We start from the raw sequence: 20,999 nt of genomic DNA, 5'->3' as shown, positions 1-20,999 counted from the left end.
TGTTGAAGGCGATGGGATGAGCTGAAGACGGAACAGATGTTCCATTTTCTCCAGTCGAGCTTTGCGGCCCTTCGGAGTCATCTCGGCGCATTGTGGACAATTATTTACATCATGTTTTTCTCCGAGGCACAGCACACATTCGATGTGCGGGTCGGTAATCGACATTTTTCGAGCGCATACAGGACATTTTTTAAATCCTGTAGCCATATTTCCAGTCGACAGCCGTCGAAAAGAAGTGAGAATTCGTGAGAGGAAAAATTTTCCTTCAGCAGGAAGGAAAAAATGAGAAAGACGTACTCACCAGCCGGTGAAGAAAATACCCCGAGAGATTTGTGAGAAGAATATCAAGAAAACTTTGACTTTACAGTCAAAAAGTGTGTTGAGAGAATCTCAACGGCTCCTATCCCGCGATGCCTACAGCAGCGCGGAAAGACGAAGACTGAAGAGAGACACCTGTGGCAGAGAATATCATAGCATGCTGGGCATGCTCAGTGGCACCACAGTGCCAGTCAAAAGTTTCTAGAAACTTTGACAGAAAGCTTTCCCGCACTGGAGCTCCGTTGGTGACGTCACCCATATGTGAGGACCAGCATCCTGCTTGTCCTGGGATAAATAACGTTCATAATATTTGCTAGTGGCTTGCCACAGCTCAATTTGACTTTTGCCAATGTGAGACAGTAGGTTGACCTGGACTGTCCCAATGCATTATACAAGACAAGCATCAGAGTTTTAAGTAGAAAGGAGACTAGGTATGGATTTGTACTTTGGGATCACCTGAAGTCTGATTTGTAGCACTGATATTCCTATGCTAAAGAAAACATCAAATGTCATTTAGGCAAGACTGTTCTTGACTTGTTATCTTTTAACTCTAGGCCACTGCTATAGCCATATACATATGCTTATTTTACATTTCCAGTAAAGATTACTTACAAATTACTTTAATTGAAAATAAGTGTTTCTTAAAAGCCAGCAGTTTGTTGGAAAAATTGTTTTCCCATAGTGTTAACATACTTGGAGTAAAATAGACCCAATCATTTGAGTATGCATTTGCCATAAAAGATGGTCTTTTAAATCTACTGTATATCTATTTCATCCCTAAAGACTGATTCAATTGACAATTATGATTTTCAAAAACTGAGAGAATTATCAAAATAGCTTGTTTGCTGTTTTCATTACAAAACACTCCATATTCATGATTAGAAATTAGAATTAAGTTTTGAGAAAATACCAAAATTGTGGCATATTGCCTGAAGCAAAATCTATTTGTAGGACAATGTATTTTTAATTACTGCATCTGATTGGTAAGTGCCCCCACTTTGCCACTCCTAGATTAGTAAAATAAAAATGATTGAATTGCTGGCAGTGATAAATATGGACAAGATGTAAAAATAATAAATAAGTTTTATTTGATTTTCTTCTTTGTGGGCAATTTTCACTGATCTTGAGCACCACTTATAAGTAGGTTTGTATTTGATTGAATTTTCAGTGTCTCTGTAGAGAGAGTAGTTATATAACAGTTCATAAGTCAATAAAAATGTTTAATGAAATTTTTTGCAGGCATGCTTAGCAAATGGGTTATGGCTAAACTATTTTCTTGTAATTACAAGAAGAAGAGGAAGAATTTCTTTTAACATCCATGTGCTGTGTTTGTGAGGTTGGGCACAGGCTCCAGAGAGTTGTGTTTATAATACAAGGTGCAGGCTGTAATAAGGGCCAGAACAGATGCCACTAAGGGTTAGTTAAAGCTGTCTCCTCTGATTGATCAGCAAAAATGCCTGTTAGTGTCTCCCATGCTGTTTCAATTGTAGCATCTTTCACCCATTTGGAGATGATGGCTCCTTCTTTTCTGCGAGCCGCTGTGATACATTCTGGATCAGCTTTATTGGACCCTCTGATGGGGGATAAAAAAAATAAAATAATTTATTTATAACATTTAATATATGAAACATGATTTTCAGCCTTTTCCAGTTTTAAGTCTACTAAATATTCTTATGAAGACAATTTTCAAAACAATTTATACAGGAAAAAGTGACCTGTTGAACAGCCATCTAAAAATTGCCTTCCCTCATTGCAGCTAAAAGTGACTTTTTAGCCAAATTAACAAGAGGCATTTTGTGAGGGGGCCAGGGAGGGCATGTTTAGGTCTGAGGAGGAAAAGTATGCACACAGACAGCCTTTTCAAATCTTCATGTATAATTTTCCAGCAAATATCTGTGTGCAGAAAAAGCAGGTGCAAGTGACTGTGTACTGTGAATCTGCAGCAAGTTTCAAAGCAAAAGTATATTTGCACATACTTTTTACTTGTGGAAAGCCAACAAATAAAAAGTATGTGCAGTCTTGGATACAATGCTGACAGTTTGAAAAATGCCCCCATGAGAGGCTAATTTAAAATAGTCTGCATAAATTTGCAGGCCATGTTGCACTCAAACACCAAATTTCTCTGTTGACAAGCAGGACTGAATTAGCCATGACACGTGGATTATGACATTCGACAGCACCAAATGGACCTATCTCACTAACTCAGTAATGAGCATCTGCAGGAATTCCTTATGAGCCCCTCATTCTTTATTTATCTGTGCTACTGCTTGGACATGTACCCTCTTTTTCTCGCTGAAAAATTGTTCCATTGGCCTGTGGCTTTTTTTTTTTTTTTTTAATAATTTAACAGACCAAAAAAGAAAAAGGTGTAGAACCATGTCAACATAACATATGCCCATTCCATAGACAAAAAGTGCCATATAGATAACATATAATACAAAAAACACAAATCAGAGAAAATACAATGCTACACAGCCCCCATAAACATACAGCAGTATAGAATACCACATCCCAACCCCCTGTAACTCAGCTTGAAAATGAAACAAAAAAAAGCATCCACAATCTATTTTTTATTACAAATATGACAGGTATGAAATAAGATACAGCATAGATAATCGATTAAGTGTTTCCTTAAGGAAATCTAATCCACATCTTCCTGACTACCTGGTATTTAGCAGACAAAAGTTCCAGTTCCCTCCCGAATTCCTTATACCTATCTTTGAGCCTTCTTTCAAAACAGTAACACACTCCTACCTACAACCAAGAGCCTCAAAATATTCAAGTTGTCAAATGTGTCCATCTGAAAGGGCCAATAAAGAAATATTCAAATATCATCCAGTAGGTGTATCTTACAAATAAATGATATAGTTTTCTGAACTGGTGCCCAAAAATCTTTGAGAACTGGGGGGGGGGGGGGGGGGGAAACAATCTATGGGAAACAGTATTCTTCTGACCACACGCCCTCCAGCAAAGATCCGACCTGGGATTATCAAATACCTTTAAACAAGAGGATTAAAATAAGCTCACATTAATATTCTATATAGTGTTCCATGACATCCATTGGTAAAATGCATTTCCAAAGCTCTGACAAAATAGACTCCCAATCCTCTTGTCGCGGCTCCTGCCCCAGTTCCTTATTCCACATTTGCATCACTTTAAGAGGGTTAAAGTCATCCCATTGAAGAGCTCTATATATTTTAACCTGTCCCTTTGGATTTTTTTTTCTTTTTTAGAAAAATTCTTTCCACCATTATAGATCCTCTAATCAATGCCATTCATGGCAGTGGCTTAGTCAATACATCCCGTAGTTGAAAAAAAATGCACAAAAGGGGAAAGGATTCTAAATTAAAGTGTTTGCATCTCTGCCCATTTACAAAAAGCTCCCTGCACAAATAACTGAGAAAAGATCTTCAAAGATGAGTCACAAAGCAAATGGCAAGCAGCTGGAGACAATATTTGACATATTTCCTCATAGTCCAAAATAGGGGATATCCCCAGCAGGTGATTACCACCTGCAGGCTTCGAATAGGCCCGCCACCCCTCGTAGCAATCACAGATCAAAAAGACTTGCAAGAACACCCAGGGGAACCAACCCTTCCCACTGCCTAACTCTTTCTGCTCAGACTAGCTCCTAGAGAATTCCACTGAGCGAGAATATTAAAGAGTTGCTTTATAATAATCAGAAAAATTAAGCAAACTGATGCCCCCTTAGTTTTAGCCTGTTGAGGGACATGCAAACTGATGTGTGCCACTCTACTCACCCATACCAAATTCACCACTTTCTTATTCAAACGGGCCGATTCAGTAAAGTCCACGGGAGAGCGGACAAACGCCCGCTCTCCCGGCGCGCGCACAGGCCACTTGCCTGTGCGCGCGATTCTGTATTTAAACTAGGTGGTGCGGTAGAAACAGGCAAAAGGAGGCGCTAGGGACACTAGCGCATCCCTAGTGCCTCCTTTTAACCCGGAGCGGCGGCTGTCAGCGGGTTTGACAGCCGATGCTCAATTTTGCCGGCGTCGGTCCTCGAGCCCGCCGACAGCCATGGGCTCGGAAACTGGACGCAGGCAAAATTGAGCGTCTGGTTCTCGGCCCGACAGCTGCTGGCCCATTTAAAATGTTTTTTTTTTCTTTTTACTTTTTTTACTCTTTGGGACCTCCGACTTAATATCGCCATGATATTAAGTCGGAGGGTGCACAGAAAAGCAGGTTTTACTGCTTTTCTGTACACCCTCCGGCAGAAACTAGCGCCTACCTTTGGGTAGGCGCTAATTTCTGAAAGTAAAATGTGCGGCTTGGCTGCACATTTTACTTTCTGTATCGCGCGGGCATACCTAATAGGGCATCCGTCGGAGCACACTGTACTGTATCAGCCTGTAAGTTAGTAGAAGCAGCATAGTGAACAGTGTCCTTGGTGACCAATTCATATGAATCACGTTAACTCTACCCAGCCAGCTCAGCAGTAATTTTCCTTTAACAATCTCACCAAGGAACAATAATTTAAATTTTATTTCTTATGCTTTTTGGCCCTTCAAAGCAAATTACATTCATTTCATTTCTCTGTCCCCAAAGGGCTCACAATCTGTTTGCACTTGAGGGGACGTGACTTGCCCAAGGTCACAAGAAACAGAAGTGAGATTTGAACCCTGTTTTGTAACATGCTGCTCTAACCACTAGGCTGCTACTCCACTCTGATTTATATAGATCCCCTAAATTAGCAGACAGACAAACCCCCAAATACCTAAAAGCAGTGATATTTTATTTTAATGGGCCTCAAAGCCCTTTTGAAAGATTAGAGAAAATCAGTGCAGTTAAAAGCAGAAGTTCAGATAGTGGATATTAATCTTATAACCTGCAAATAGATATTATACAGATCCACATGCCAGTACGGGGAGGCAGCCAGTCTGTAGAAGTCTGTTTGCTCCCAAGCAACAGCAGGTCTCCTACCTGTCTGTTTTTGGGCTGTGGGATTGGTCTAACTTACACAACTCCATCACTTTTCTTCACTTGTCACACATAAGATATGCCGTTCTAGGTCAGACCAAGTCTAGTATCCTGTTTCCAACAGTGGCCAATCCAAGTCACAAGTACCTGGCAAGTACTCACAGCTGCTGACAATGTGTTAGAGAAGCCAGCAAGTAAAAGACATTTTGTTTAGTGTGGATCCTAGAAGGGGCTTTGTCCATATTGCCTTTTAGGTGGAGTGAGGACTCAAGAAAGGGTCCTGATGTAAAGTATTGTGGGATGATTAGTGTTACTTGCCCTTAATACCACACAGGCTTTATATTTACACTATTTACTCTGTCCTGGACACCTGCAGCTACACAATTATGCTCCCTAGAGATAAAACACACCTAGGGATTTATGTTATTTTCAAATAGCCCTCTGACTGAAGACTTATGACTTGATAGCATTCAGTGCCAGAGAGAAGGGCCATAGCTTGGTCAGAGATGACATATCTTCACAATGTTATGGGCCAATGATTTGTAATAGGTGCACTATTATCTTTGCAAGGCTAGAGAACGCATTGGTCTCCAACAGAGAGAAGACATAGCTACTGCACCTCTAGCCAACCATTTCTATACCTATTCCACCAGACTATATGGAAGTAAACACTAGCTAGCTAGTGGCCAGCTCCCACACTGGCCATGTACCCAACAGTTAGCTAAGAATATGCTCTCTGGATAAGGCAACTGTAAGTAAGGAGCTTCCTGTTTAGCCCTTCTGTCTTCCTTGGGAGCATACATTCAGCTTTTGGTTGTATGCCGTAGATCTTACCTGCCAGAAAAGTGCCTACTTGGAATGACCACTGGCACTCTAGCATGCAAGGTCATGTGGATCTCAAAACTTTCACCTAGTGAACCCTTAAGAGAGAAAGCACACAATAAAAACAGACAAGCAGAAAGTGTTCTTTCAAACCTGTGACCACTTTATTACACAACAAATGTCAACAGATTGAAAGCAAGTCAACATCTTTGGTAATCACATTATGCAAGGACAAGACCTGTAATTGCACATGACATTGTAACTGAAATGAACAGCACATTGGGGCGGATTTTAAAAGGAGCGCGAATAGCCTACTTTTGTTTGCGCTCCAGGCGATTTTAGTAGATACGCGCGGAGCAAGGCTATGGATTTTGTATAGCCGGCACGCGCCGAGCCGCGCAGCCTACCCCCGTTCCCTCCAAGGCCGCTCTGAAATCGGAGCGGCCTCGGAGGGAACTTTCCTTTGCCCTCCCCTCACCTTCCCCTCCCTTCCCCTACCTAACCCACCCGCCCGGCCCTGTCTAAACCCCCCCCCTTACCTTTGTCGGGGGATTTACGCCTCCCAGAGGGAGGCGTAAATCCCCGCGCGCCAGCGGGCCTCTTGCGCGCAGGGCCGCGACCTGGGGGCGGGTACGGAGGGCGCGGCCACGCCCCCGGACCGCCCCGGGCCGTAGCCACGCTGCCGACACACCCCCGAAACGCCGCGAAGACCGGCCCCGCCCCCGACACGCCCCCCTCGGAGAACCCCGGGACTTACGCGAGTCCCGGGGTTCTGCGGCGCCGGTAGGCCTATGTAAAATAGGCTTCCCGGCGCGCAGGGCCCTGCTCGCCTAAATCCGCCCGGTTTTGGGCAGATTTAGGCGAGCAGGGCTCTGAAAATCCGCCCCATTGAGTGTAGGCCTCTGCATACATTGTTACAAATGCCAACATTCCATATACAGTATTAGCATCTCATCCTTTTGCACAATCATGATTACAGCAAAGAACATAGGAAGCAAGAGTGGCACCCCAGTAGCTACAGTACAGCTCTAATGTTAGAGCTGATAGCAGCACAACTATGTGATATAAACCAAAAGGCGCCCAGACGGTCCATGTTGAAAGAGCACACTCAAAGCAGGGGACAGCCTAAGGGCCAAGGCAGCAAAGGTTAAGTAGCAGGACCAGGACTGGAGAGCACAGCATGGAGACAGGAGTTTCAGGAGAAGACCCAGCAGCATGGAGGCAGGAGCACCAGGAGAAGACACAGCAGCATGGAGGTAGCAGCAGGATGAGCTGAGAAGAGCCAAGAAAAACATCAGTATCAGGAGATGAGATGATGTGAAGAGGCAGCAGCTGGACCATGAATGGAGACCGCATCAAGGAGGCTGGTATACGGGCAGAGCATTAAGAAGGGCTTTAGAACTAGGCAGCAGGACAACAGTGGCAGACAGTTGACTATCCCCTTCAGGAACCAGCACAGGAACTCTGTAATGAAAAGGAGCCCAGCAATCTTCTTTCATCTAGCTGGCCCAGGAATTCTGGCCAGAGGCCCAGCCAGGCTTGTTCAACAAGCCTTGTTTCTAGGCATTACAGGGCATCAGTTGTGAACATTCATGGCCCTTTGCCACATCGTGGCTTGCCACTTGGGGGTCTATCCCTGGGTTGTCTGTCAGGCCAGGCACTACTACATGGCATAGCGTCTTGGGATGCTGAGGAAGGCACTGGTGGAACTCCGACAAATTATAGACATTAATACAACTTGTTTTGTAGGACCAATACGCAAAGAGTCTATATCAATCAGACCCACCATGGTAAGGTCACATTGCTTTATTTATAAATCTCAAATATTTTTAGTATTTTTCTCCTTTTTTATTTTTTTTGAGTAAAATTACTTCATGCTGCCACGGGAACTTCAATGTAAATAGTCTGATTGATAGATCTATTCCAATGCTGTAGATAAATGCTCCAAATGTAAATATACAATCTCTACATCAATGATACTTATCCATTAGAAAGAGCAAAGTCCTGATACTTATCTCATTAAAATAGCAAAGTCCCGACGCGATCGTGTTTCAAACCTAACGGTCCTGCTTCAGGGGAATCATCTACTCCAAATCTTCCACAGTCAATCTTCCCTTTATGGCATCAACGGTGGCTTCTTAAGATACTTTCTCGGCGGGCTGAATTCAGACTCGCAAATTCAAAAACATGGCGTACAAACAGGGCTTTTAACCCTCCTCCGGATGTGACATCAAACTTCCAAAAGTTCCCAATATGGTCGTCTCTTCTCCCGTATAATGATATGTAGAGAGAGTCTCCTTTAACAAATGGTCTTCAATCAAGTCCGCATGATATTTATTCCGGAAATGGCAATCAAGCCTTTCAAAAGTTCCCAATGTGGTCGTCTCTTCTCCCGTGTGATGATATGTAGAAAGAATCTCCTTTGCAATTGGTCTTCAATCAGGTCCGCCTGATATTTATTCCGGAAATGACAATCCAGCCCAAGGGCAAGTTATGTCTCATGATCTTCGACCAGGGACACTTGAAAGTCCCAAAAAGGAGAGAGTTTTCAAACAGGTCATAGCTTGTTAAATCAAAAAAGCCTGCAGACAGATATTCTTCATTGTTATGAGATGGAGAGGAAGTCACGAGGAATATGCAGATATTTCCAATAAATTCAACGGTAAATCTGAAACTATTCAAATTAATGTATACCAATTAATTTTTCTCATTGAGCCCCTGTGGATGGGCTGACTGCAATGTAAAAATCCAGTAATGTTCCCGTTGATTTAAGCGTATTTGGATATCTCCTCCTCGTGTCCCCTGGTACAGTTGTTCTAAAACCAGCCATTTCAGATCCACAAAGCTATGATGAACTTGTAAACAGTGTTGGACAAGAGGTGCTGTTAATTTAGAGGTTTTAATACAGCTTCGGTGTTCAATCAATCTGGTGCGAATCTTTCTCTTCGTATGCCCTACATATACCAGATCACAGGGGCACTGTATAACATACACAACACATTCTGAATCACATGTTGTGGATGACACCAAATCTACTGTAATGTCCAATGTTGGAGATTTCCACTGATGTCCTACTATGGTCTGTGCACACATGTCACATCTACCACAACTTTGATGACCTCCTCCTTTAGGGCTTAGTGTGAAGAGTCAAAAGCAGACCTGACAATAAGATCTCTGATGTTCTGTGCACATGAATACGCAAATCTAGGTGCGTGCTCAAAAACTTTATGTAGTGCTAATATATGCCAATGTGATTTTATGATCTGCACTACTTCATTGGTGTATGCTGAATACTTCATAACACATGTCAAGTTCTGATAAAACGGTTTCTGTTTATACTTGAGTAGTAAATCTCTGTTAGCAAACAGAGCACGCGTGAAGGCTTTATTAATAACCGATTTGGGATATCCCTTCTGGAGAAATCTTATCTTTAAATCGGATGCTTGTTACTGGAACTCTCCTTTGTTCGAACAGATCCTGCGTAATTGCGCGGCCCTCATTCTTATTTCCTCATTGGCGCGTTCCTCAGGGGCATCCCCCTGTGATGTCATGCTGCCCGGATATTTAAGCCTACTGTTTATTGCTAGCCGTTAAGTTAGCAAGGGAGATTCTTACGGATGGGATTCGCTCTCCGTACCCAGCTACTCTGCCTTCCAACTTCTATTGGACTCTTTCTGCTAACAGGGTACCCGCTCCTCGGGGGGCCTCTTTGCTTCTTTCAGGTCGCTGTCAGGTAACTGGTACTCGCTCCTCGAGGGCCCATGTTCCCTGACCCGCTGCCTGTATCCAGCTCCTTTCCTACTTGGAGGAATTCGCTACAGACACCATCAGTGAGTACTACTATCATCTACTTCTCAGAGCTGTCTCCCTGGAACCAGGTACTCGCTCCTCGAGGGCCTGCCCCCGTTCCAGCACCAGTGCCATCTCTTACGTAGAACCGCTGTGAGAGTACTTTGCCAACAAGCCTCTCTACCTCCAGGGATCTAGTACTCTCTCCTCAAGGGCCAGCTCTCCCTATCTCAGGGCTTCTCCATACTTGGGATCTGTGAATGTTCGATTGTACTCACTTTCTCAGTTCTCTCCACTACAGCACTGCTGGCGCATCCTAGCCCAGCCGCGCTACATCTTCTACTCACTACTGCCGGCTCTGGTGGTTTCTCAAACTGTCTCATAAAGAACTATCTGTGTTTGTGTGTCCAGAGCTGAGCCTGACCTGTGGCCCCTCACGGGACTTCCCCTCATGGGCGTGGTCAGCTGCTACAGTGTCCAAGGGTCCACCCAAAACCTCACTAACTATATAACAGTATCTAAAGACTGGAGGGTGGCTAATGTAACCCCAATATTTAAAAAGGGCTCCAGGGGTGATCCAGGACACTATAGACTAGTTAGCCTGACTTCCGGGCCGGGAAAAATATTGGAAGCTATTCTAAAGATCAAAATCACAGAGCTATAGAAAGACATGATTTAATGGAACACAGGGGCAAGGGAAGTCTTGCCTCACAAATCTTCATTTTTTTTGAAGGGGTTAATAAACATGTAGATATAGGTGAACCGGTAGATGTAGTAGATTTGGATTTTCAGAAGGTGTTTGACAACATCCCTCATGAAAGGCTTCTAAGAAAACTAAAAAGTCATAGGATAGGAGACGAGGTAGATTACAAACTGGTTAAAAGATAGGAAACAGTAGGATTAAATGGTCACTTTTCTCAGTGGAAACAGGTAAACAGTGGAGTGCCTCAGAGATCTGTACTTGGACTGCTGCTTTTCAACATATTTATAAATGATCTGGAAAGGAATATGACAAGTGAGGTAATCAAAGTTGCAGATGATACAAAATTATTCAGAGTAGTTAAATCACAAGCGGATTGTGATAAATTGCAGGAGGAACTTGCGAGACTGGAAAATTTGGCATCCAAATGGCAGATGAAATTTAATGTGGACAAGTGCAAGGTGATGTATATAGGGAAAAATAACCCATGCTACAGTTACACAATGTTAGGTTCCATATTAGGAGGAAAACGATTTAGGTGTCATAGTGGATAATACATTGAAATCGTTAGCTCAGTGTGCTGTGGCACTCAATAAAGCAAACAGAACATTAGGAATTATTAGGAAGGGAATGGAAAATAAAATGGAAAGTGTCTTAATGCCTCTGTATCACTCCATGGTGAGACCACAATGTGGAGCAGAGAAAAAGGTAAAATTCTTCCCACCACGATGGAATTTACTCCAGACATCAATAAGCTCAAGATCTTGCAAAGTAGTCTGCAGAAACGTAGAAATCCCCTTTCCATAATGCCAAAGAGAATATTTGCTATTCCTATCGAGTACCAGATTAAGAATAACATAATTCCCACCCATCAACAAAACTCCTTTACTCTCAGGGCCAGATTTTCAAAGGGGTATGCGCGTAAGATACGCGCGTACCCCCTGAAAACCTGGCCCAAACACCCCCTGCGCATGCCGAGCCTATGTTGCATAGGCTTCCGGCGTGCGCAAGTCCCGGGGCTTTCCTGGGGGGGGGGGGGGGGAGCGCGTGCCACGATCCGCGCGTCATCGGGGGGCGTATCGAGGGGGCGTGACACGTTCAGCGTGTCATCCAGGGGCGGCGGTGTGGGCATGGTTTCAGCCCGGGGGCGTTCCGGGGACATGGCTGCGGCCTCCGGACCAGCCCCCGGACCGGAACATGGAGCGTGGCAGCCGGCCAGGCGCGCGCAAAGTTACGCCTGCTTCGAGCAGGCGTAACTTTCGTGATAGAGGTGGAGGGGGGGGTTAGATAGGGCCGGGGGTGGGTAGGTGGGGGGAGGGCAAAGGAAAGTTCCCTCCGAGACCGCTCCGATTTCGGAGCGGCCTCAGAGGGAACGGAAGCAGGCTGCGCGGCTCAGCACATGCAGGCTGCCAATTTTGGGGAGCCTTGTGCGCGCCGACCCCGGATTTTAATGGATAAGCGCAGCTACGCGCGTATCTATTGAAATCCCGCGTACTCTTTTCTTAGTACCTGGTGTGTGAACAAAAGTACGAGTCTGCGCAGATTTATAAAATCTGCCCCTCAGTGTAAAGCAATTCAAAAACAATATGAAAAAATTGTAGACCATTCATTAAGGGGTACATTTTAAAAGACAGCGTGCACGCAAACAAAAGTACACTGGATTTTATAAGATACGACCGCCCCTTTTTGCAAGCCGCGGGACTTACGTGCGTCCCGGAGCTTGCGTGCACTGCCGAGCCTATGCAAAATAGGCTCAGCGCACGCAGGGGTTTTTTAAAAGGGTTATGCGTGTACCTTATGCACGTAACCCTTTTAAAATCCGGCCCTAAGGGTGTAAACATTAAGCATGGTAATTAATATACCATTTAATCTTCCCCTAAGAAATACTTCAGAGTCCTGAATTATCTTGTCATGGTGAAAATGGACATTTTTCCCAATCAAAATTGCAACACCTCTTAGTTTCTTCCCCTTATAGAAGGCAGAAAAATAATCTGACACCCAGGGGCATTATATTTCTCAGTAATATCAGGCTAGTATGTCTCCTGGAGAAAAACATCCATCTTCAGTTGTTTCAGTCTATGGGCCAGTGTTTTCCCTTTTAATCAGGTGGTTCAGGCTCTTAATATCCCTGTTTTAAAAACTAACCATCAAATATGGGAACACATACCAGTTGACTTTCACTATCTCCCCCTCCCATTCTATTTGCAATCATTAGTATGCACAGTAAAAAAAAAATAATTTTTTTTGAAAATCCTTTCCCTCCTTTCCCTCCCCCAACACCTTCCACCCTCCCAAATCATTAAAAAAAAAAATCCCACCTAGCAAGCTGGCAAACCTTGCTTCCCAGCATATCTCTCAAGTAGAAATTAAAATAATTAATCATATTATCCTATTCACCCCCTCCCCATCAGAAATACCACACAAGTAATGTATGTCACACTTTACAAGTCCTAACAAATTGCAAAAATCAAAAACATCAAACATCTGCAGTGAAAATAAGAATAACAGTCTTAAAATCCTACTTAATTAACATTAGCCTCAGAAGCAGCACATTCGAGAGTAAGAAAAAGAGAGTGCAAAGAGAGAAACTCAACCCACCTCCCTTTCAAACAAAACACCCATGCGGTGTTTTATCCTGAAAAAGAAAAGAGCCATGTTAGCAAGGGTTCTGTTAAAGATAGCAGCAAATTTCATTGAGTCTCAAGTTGGTTCAGACTAAACACCATAGGTCAGTGAGAGACCTGCTGAACTCAGCTCTCCGTCTTCATACAATGTTGGGGAATCCAATCTCCTGCCTTTGAGGAACCTGGCAGCTTTACTCACACTGGAACATCTGGATGAGCTGGAAGCCACACAACTTAGGCTCTCATTTCCCACTTGGATGGCAGCAGGTTCTGAACAGAACAGGAAAAAGGCTTTAGCGGCAGCAGGAGAGAAAAAGGTTTTCTGCGCTCCATAACACAAACTGAAAGTTTTGCAGGGCACAGCAGGTTAAAATGCAAATATCTCTCATATAGAACCCGCTTAACCTCTATACATGTCGCCTTCTTGTGCATCGGCACTAAAATCAGGAAAGATAAACACATGGTGATCCTTATAGTGCAAATGATCACCTTTCTCACCACTCACTCCTTGGTCTGGTAGGAGTGGAATTTTATTAAGATGTTACAAGCTCTGTTACATCCTGAGACACCTTGAGTGTTCTATGTGCATGATCCATTGCAAAATAAGGGGCTGTCTCACCTGATGATAGGACTTCCTGCAACAACTTTTTCAAGAATGAGAAGATATTTCCTTCTTCTCCCTTGGGGATTCCCAAAAGCCACATATTGCTCCGCCACAATCTATCTTCCAAATCTATGATCCTCCCCTTTAAATTTGCAACTCCCAGTCCTGTAGGTCTGAGACCCATTGCTCCAGCTCTTCAACCCATGGGGACAGCTTGGACAACTATTCATTAATTGCTGTCATCAAAATTTTCAGAGTTTGAAGGACTTTGAACAGATCATCTCTCAGGGCTCAGATCTCCAGAAGAACCTATAAGGTCTGTGGGCTCTGTTGACGTAGCCAATGCCATTGACACACAAAGCTTCTGATAAGTCTCCATCATTAAAGGATTCTCATTTGACACTCCCCTTGAACTGGGAGGACAAAGAGGGGATATGTTCATGGTTCCGTTTTCCTTCTTGGCAGAAGAAACACTTAACCCCGTCTCATCTCTTCTTTCCAGACCCTAGACTTGCCAAGCCTTTAGATACGGAAGTTTAGACCACAAAGCCATTATCTACCTTGCAGCTAAAATTCCAGATCCAATCTGTTTAGTGGTACCCTAGATCACCCTAAGGGCCTAGGAGGAGGCTGCATGGAGTCTGGTGCAGGCATCTGCCAGGAGGATGATCCTATTATCTTTGAGAAGGATGTATCTTCTCTAACTCTGGCCCAGAGGGCACAGCAGTCAGTAGATCAGATATCAGAACTGATGAAGAATTTCTTTACCTCTTTGATGGTCAATGTCAAGGATAACACCCTTCAATTATTCCTGTCAAAGATATCAGATTTATTTCTGCAAGAAGGAGTCCTAAACTCTTCCATGCCATGGGACATTCTATTAGCAACCCTGGTTGTGGAAGTCTGCCACCCTGCTCGTGCAGACCTTCCCCTTCCGTTTTGGAGTCCAGCCAACATTCGGGTCGATACAGTAAGGCCGCGGTAAAAACAGTGTGGCAGTGTCAGGCGCACCCTTCCTCCCCACACCCACAGTTCTCTAGACCTAGCGCCTGATACAGTCTTCTAATCGCATGCAAATGCATGCCGCGGCTGTGAGGCGTTAGGGAAGGGTTATGCCCGCGCAACCCATTTTACTGTATAGGTGCTTAATACAGTGCCTATACAGTAACCTGGGTGCACTGGTACCTGTCATTTCAAATGACATTTGAAATGACAGGCACCAGGAAGTGTAAAAAGTGTAAAAACCCCAAAACCTGTGTGTTATATAAAAAATATTTAAAAAAAAAATAAAAATTTTAAATACCTGTCGGAGGGCCGGGGGTCCAGGCGGCGGCGAGAAGCAAAAAAAAGCGGCATCCGGGATCCGGGGGCAGCAGCGGGGGGGCAGCAGGATCCGGGAGCGGCGGGTAGGTAGCAGCGGCAGCAGGGGGGGAGCGGCATCCAGGATCCGGGGGGAGCAGCGGCAGCGGGGGGGCAGCGGGATCTGGGAGGAGCAGCGGCAGCGGGGGGGGCAGCGGGATCCGGCGTGTTCAATCGGGCGAGCGGGTAGGTGGCAAGAAAAGATGGCCGCCTGCACGGGGAAAGCGTGCAATTGGCCGCTGAAGACGTGACGTCACGACGTTTGGCGGCCAATTGCACGCTTTCCCCGTGCAGGCGGCCATCTTTTTTTTGCCACCTACCCGCTCGCCCGATCGAACACGCCGGATCCCGCTGCCCCCCCGCTGCTGCTGCTCCCCCCGGATCCCGCTGCCCCCCCCGGATCCCGGATGCCGCTCCCCCCCTACTGCCGCTTTTTTTGCTTCTTTGCTGCCCCCCATCCCCCCGCTGCCGCTGCTGCCCCCGGATCCCGCTGCCCCTGCTACCTACCCGCCGCTCCCGGATCCCGCTGCTGCCCCCGGATCCTGGATGCCGCTTTTTTTTTGCTTCTCGCCGCCGCCTGGACCCACGGCCCTCCGACAGGTATTTAAAAAAATTGTTTTATTTTTTTATGCTGCCCCCGGATCCCGCTGCCCCCCCGTAGCAGGCCCGAGCCTTGCTACTTTTTCGGTTTTTTTTTTTTTTTTGCTTCGGGAGGAGGGGACCGGACAGGGCTGCAGGAGACCGGACTGGGGCTACACCGGACGGCTGGACTGGGGACCAGGCGGGTAAGCAATGTTTTTTTACACTACACTACACTAACTCCTACTAGGGGGAGGCGGTAAACTAGCAGGTTAAGGCCGCGGCAGAACAGCGGGTTACGGAGGAGATAATATCAGCGCCCGTTACAGTATCGCAGGGGAATAGCTAATTCCTTCATTATACAGCTTTTTCGTTCATTTACATGCTGGGTGCGGAAAGGGTTAGGTGTTTATTTTAGGAAGCGCTAAGGACGCGTGAAACTGGAGACTGTATTGCTGGATCGCCTTACTCGTCAGTATTGTGCGCTCCCAGCACGTTACAGACGGGGAATCTTTAACTGAACGTTACTGTATCGACCTGATTGAAAGTTGGGGCATGGCTGACCTAGACCTTCCCCCTTTGAGATGATTGAGGCTGTCACCATCCTCTTCGTTGAGGTCCTGAGCTAGTATTCCCCTGGCCTATGACTCTGAGGAGGAATCTAGAGGAATCCCATCTGACCCTTTATCTGACCTGCCAGAGCATTCATCTCCACCTGGAAGATCACTTTACTCCAAATTCCTTGATAAGTTGGGAAGGCCATTGCAGTTAATTTCTGTAGGGATAAAGTCCCACATTCTGAAGTTTTTGGCCTCCTTCAGATACTGGAGACCCCCATCCAAAACAGCAGCCATCCCGATGCACCAAATCCTGCAGACAAGAATGTGAGGTAATCCAGCAACATGTCCTTGCCAGAAAGTTAGACTTCAAGTATAGAGTGCAGCAATCTCCTGGTTTCGAGGTGTTTCAGATACTCCATCAATCCATGGTGTGGTAGAGTCAGCCCTGAAGCTGGCTACCAAAACCTTTATTTTCTCAAGGACCCTAGGCTGTTGGATGCCTTTAGGAATGCTCAATGCATGCATTGCATCCCATCAACTTTAGATGGTCCAGTACTTATGTGACTGCACTAAGAAGTTAAAACTTTAATGGAATATTTGGATGGGGAGCAAGGAAGTTGTCATTATGCCCTCTTGGATGCAGAAGAATGAAATCACCATCTTTTCCAATTGGTATATGAGGCCTTTGTACAACTGCCAGATCAGCAGCAGTAGCAGCCATCTGAGCCTATTGAATGGCTTGAATCAGAGCCAAGTGATCTGCAGGAGGAAGTTCACAACAAGCTGGCTTATGTCCCTGGAACTACGGACAGTCTCTTCAGGAACAAGATCAGGGAAACAGTCACCCATATTAAAGAACAGTATGTGGTCATACAGTCCTTCTTTGGAGACACCAAGTAACTGCTTGGTTTGAGACTCTAGTACTTCTGTTATAGGCAGTCCTTCATTCTGAGATGCCCCTTCTAACTTTTTCAGTTTAATTAAGTCATATCTGCTCTATCAACATCTTAGCTTCTTGTGCAAGGATGACCACATGAAAGGCAGCAACAGCAGGTTCAATCAAAACCAGAGCCAAGCTTATGACGGCATCAATCTTTGCGCCAGATTCCTTCAGTGGGAGGAAGGGTTCAACTATTCCTTGAAGAATGGAAGAAAGCTTTGTCATGAAGTGGAGTTGCTTCTCTGTCAGCAAGTGATACAGCCTGTTATGGTCAAGGAATGTGGCAAGGGGTTTTACTCCCACTATTTCCTTATCCCCAAGAAATCAGAGGGTCTGAGGCCTATCCTGGATTTATAAAATCTGAATAGGAAATTGCTAAGGGAGAAGTTCAAGATGAATTACCTCCATACCATTCTCCCCTTCATCCAGCCAAGGGGACTGGATTGTACTCTGGATCTGAAGAATACATATGGTCATGTTTCCAGCCACTCCTCTCACTGGAAATTCTTCAGGTTCATGCTGGATAGGACACACTTTCAATACAACTTTCTGTTTGGTCTCTCAATGGCTTCAAGAGTTTTCACAAAGTGCTTGGAAATGGTGGCAGCACATTTGCACCATTGAAGAATCTATGTCTTCCTATACTTGGATGACTGGTTAATACTGGGGCCTTCACAGAAGAGAATTCTAATCTCTGTAGAAAATACAACTCAACTCCTCCAGTCCCTTGGCTTCATAGTCAAAAATGCCATTTGAATCTTGTTCTTAACCAAAGGATAAAGTTCATTGGAACTTCAGATAGAATTACTAGAGGAAAGAGCTTTCCTTCCATTGGAAAGGGTTCTCTGTGAGCTTTGGTCCTGGACCTGTTGCAATAAAGTCAGGCTCCAGCTTAAGTCATCGACCACGTGGCAGCAGCAGTACACATGGTTACATAGTAACATAGTATTAATGGTAGAAAAAGACCAAATGGTCCATCTAGTCTGTCCAGCAAATTTCTTATGGTAGTAACTGCTGCTCCATGCAGGTTACCCCCCAAGCCTTATGTTAAGGGTAGTAACACTACTAGCTACATTTTTACAGGATGAGCAGCCTTGATGATTTGGGATGAGCTGCTTGAACATGCTTTGCTTTTGAACTAGGCCATAAAAGCAGTCTTATGCTTTATCCCTAATGTCTGCATATCAGTACCCCGGACCATAAGTCAGGGCCCAGTGTTGATTGTTGTCTGAATCTAACTCCTCTTTCTCCCCCACCATTGAAGCGGAAAGCAGTATTGCAATTGCGTCAAAATCATGAAAGCTAATTGGTTAAGGGTAGTAACTGCCACTCCATGCAAGTTACCCTCGTGCACCCTTTTCTTCATTTCCATGCTCTATCCTTTAGGGATCCATGGTGTCTTTTTTTTAATTCATTTACTGTTTTTTTTCCCTCACCATCTCTTCTAGAAGGGCATTCCAGGCATCCACCACCCTCTCCATAAAGAAATATTTCCTGACATGGGTTCTGAATCGTCCCCCCGGAGGTTTTTTCTTTTTTTTTTTTTGTAACCCCTAATTCTACTGTCTGCTTTCCACTGCAAAAGGTCTGAAGTTCGTGCATCATTAAAATCTTTCAGGTATCTGAAGGTCTGTATCATATCTCCCCTGTACCTCTTCTTCTCTAGGATATACATATTTAGATCCTTCAGCCTCTCCTCATTAGTCTTCCAATACAGACCCCACACCATTTTGGTCACCCTTCTCTGGACTGCCTCTAACCCTTCTCAAAATGAGATCCCTTCAATGGGGCTTTCATTTGTAGTGGCACTAGCTGACTCAACAATTTTCTTACTCTGTGTCAGTCACCAGGAAAATGAAAACGTCTCTTCAACGGTGGCTCAATCCTGCTGTTCTGGAAGTAGGATCTCTCTTGTGACTATTGTCAAGTCAGGTGAACTTGGTCACCAAGGGGTAGGGTGCACATACAGGTCTCTTCTGGACTCAAGGAACATGGGTCCCAGTGGCGTGTCATCTCCAAATCAATCTTCTAGAGCTGCACACCCTCCAGCACATGCTAAGTGAGTTTACACATCTTCAAAGAATGAGAATTCTGGCAATCAAGTAGTAGTGTTCTCTGGGAACAAAAAAGGATACATGGGATCTGGGAATGGGCGATCAGGCATGAGCCTAACTGCAAGCAGCTTATCTGCCCAGAATCACCAGTACATTAGCAGACTGTCTCAGCAGCATCTTTCTTCATGAGTGGTCACTGGATGAAATGGTGGCAGAAAAATTGTTCAACTTCTGAGGTCTTCCATCCATTGATCTGTTTGCTTCAAAAACAAACAGGAACATTGAAAAGCTTTGTTCTGTGCTTCAAAGCGAGTTCAGGCAGGTGCCAGATGTGTTTCTGCTGCAGTAGGGTGGGATGCAGATATACTCTTTGTTTCCGCCATGTCTGTTAGTGGAAATGACTATTCAGAAGGTGTTCAAAGAAACACATCCCTCCAGCTTTGGTTCTCATATCTAGTTAAGTTCTCATATCTAGTCCCTCCAGACAAGTTTGGTTCTCATATCTTGTTAAGTTTTCCAATTCCTTTGGGATCTGATCCATCACTCTTAATGCAGGAAGGAAGTCATCTGTTCAGACCGAATCTCTCCTTGCTCAACCTGACAGCATGGATGCTGAATGCTTGGTAGTTTCTTTACTGGCTTTGTCCAAAGAGGTTGAGGATATTGTGATATCTGCTCAAAAGCTGTCTATCAGGAAGGTATACAATTTTAAATGGAACAAAATAATGAAGGTACATGTAATTCCCTAAAGGACAAATACAAAAATAAACAAAAAGTGAAGTGCTAACTCCAATGCAGTAATAAATTGTTTTAGTACATTTAATAACCATAAAACGCTAATATATTTTCTAACAGTTTACTAGAATCCTCACCGCCCAAGCCTAATAAATCAACATGACAGCTCCATTAATTAAAAAACATATAAATCATACCACATTCACACAGACACAATAAAATACAAAGGTCCAAACTTGTAGTTACAATGTATAAACCGATGCAATATGTGTAACAAAGTACCCCAACAGAGGCCACTGTTGCACTAAGACTTCATCAGGGGGATTTGTAACAAGAATATGTTACAACATTTTTCTGAGGCTCGTCCTTAGAAGTGGCTTGATGGCTCAGAGGGCTTGACATGAGGTATTTAGTGAGCAATCATACATTTACTTAGGGGTAGATTTTTAAAAACAGCGCGATCGCGTACTTTTGTTTGCGCAGCAGGCGCAAACAAAAGTACGCTGGATTTTATAAGATACGCGCATAGCCGCGCGTATCCTCTAAAATCCTGGATCGGCGCGCGCAAGGCTGCCGATTTTGGGCAGCTGGCGCGCGCCGAGCCGCGCAGCCTGCCTCCATTCCCTCCGAGGCCGCTCCGAAATCGGAGCGGCCTCGGAGGGAACTTCCTTTCGCCCTCTCCTCACCTTCCCCTCCCTAACCCACCCCCCCGGCCCTATCTAAACCCCCCCCCCCACCTTAGCTTTGTTCCTAGATTTACGCCTGCGAGAAGCAGATGTAAATCTACGCGCGCCAGCAGACTGCTGGCGCGCCGTCCTCCGACCCGGGGGCTGGTCTGGAGGCCTGGACCACGCCCCCGGGCTGGCGCCACGCCCCCGGTCCCACCCCTGAAACGCCGCATCCCGCCCCCAAAACGCAGCATCATCGGGTCCTGCCCCCCCCCGACATGCCCCCTTCGACAAACCCCGGGACCT

General features: G+C 45.0%; 1 protein-coding gene across 7 annotated transcripts in view; it reads right to left on the bottom strand.

Moving 5' to 3' along the window:
• Nucleotides 1-1,293: 1,293 nt before the first annotated feature.
• DPP7 (dipeptidyl peptidase 7) overlaps nucleotides 1,294-20,999 on the bottom strand; it is a 213,262-nt gene continuing 193,556 nt past the window's right edge. For 3 of the 7 annotated variants that reach the window (XM_029612202.1, XM_029612203.1, XM_029612204.1), the window contains one exon: nucleotides 1,294-1,891. In XM_029612202.1, the coding sequence (XP_029468062.1) occupies nucleotides 1,815-1,891 (77 nt within the window). In that variant the 3' untranslated portion in view covers nucleotides 1,294-1,814. The other 4 variants (XR_003858161.1, XM_029612206.1, XM_029612205.1 and 1 more) reach the window with 3 other exon arrangements.

Source organism: Rhinatrema bivittatum, chromosome 8 (assembly GCF_901001135.1).
Source record: "Rhinatrema bivittatum chromosome 8, aRhiBiv1.1, whole genome shotgun sequence".
In the NCBI taxonomy this organism is placed as follows: domain Eukaryota; kingdom Metazoa; phylum Chordata; class Amphibia; order Gymnophiona; family Rhinatrematidae; genus Rhinatrema; species Rhinatrema bivittatum.
Note: the sequence above shows the minus strand (reverse complement) of the source record. Positions and strands in the feature narration are given on the sequence as shown.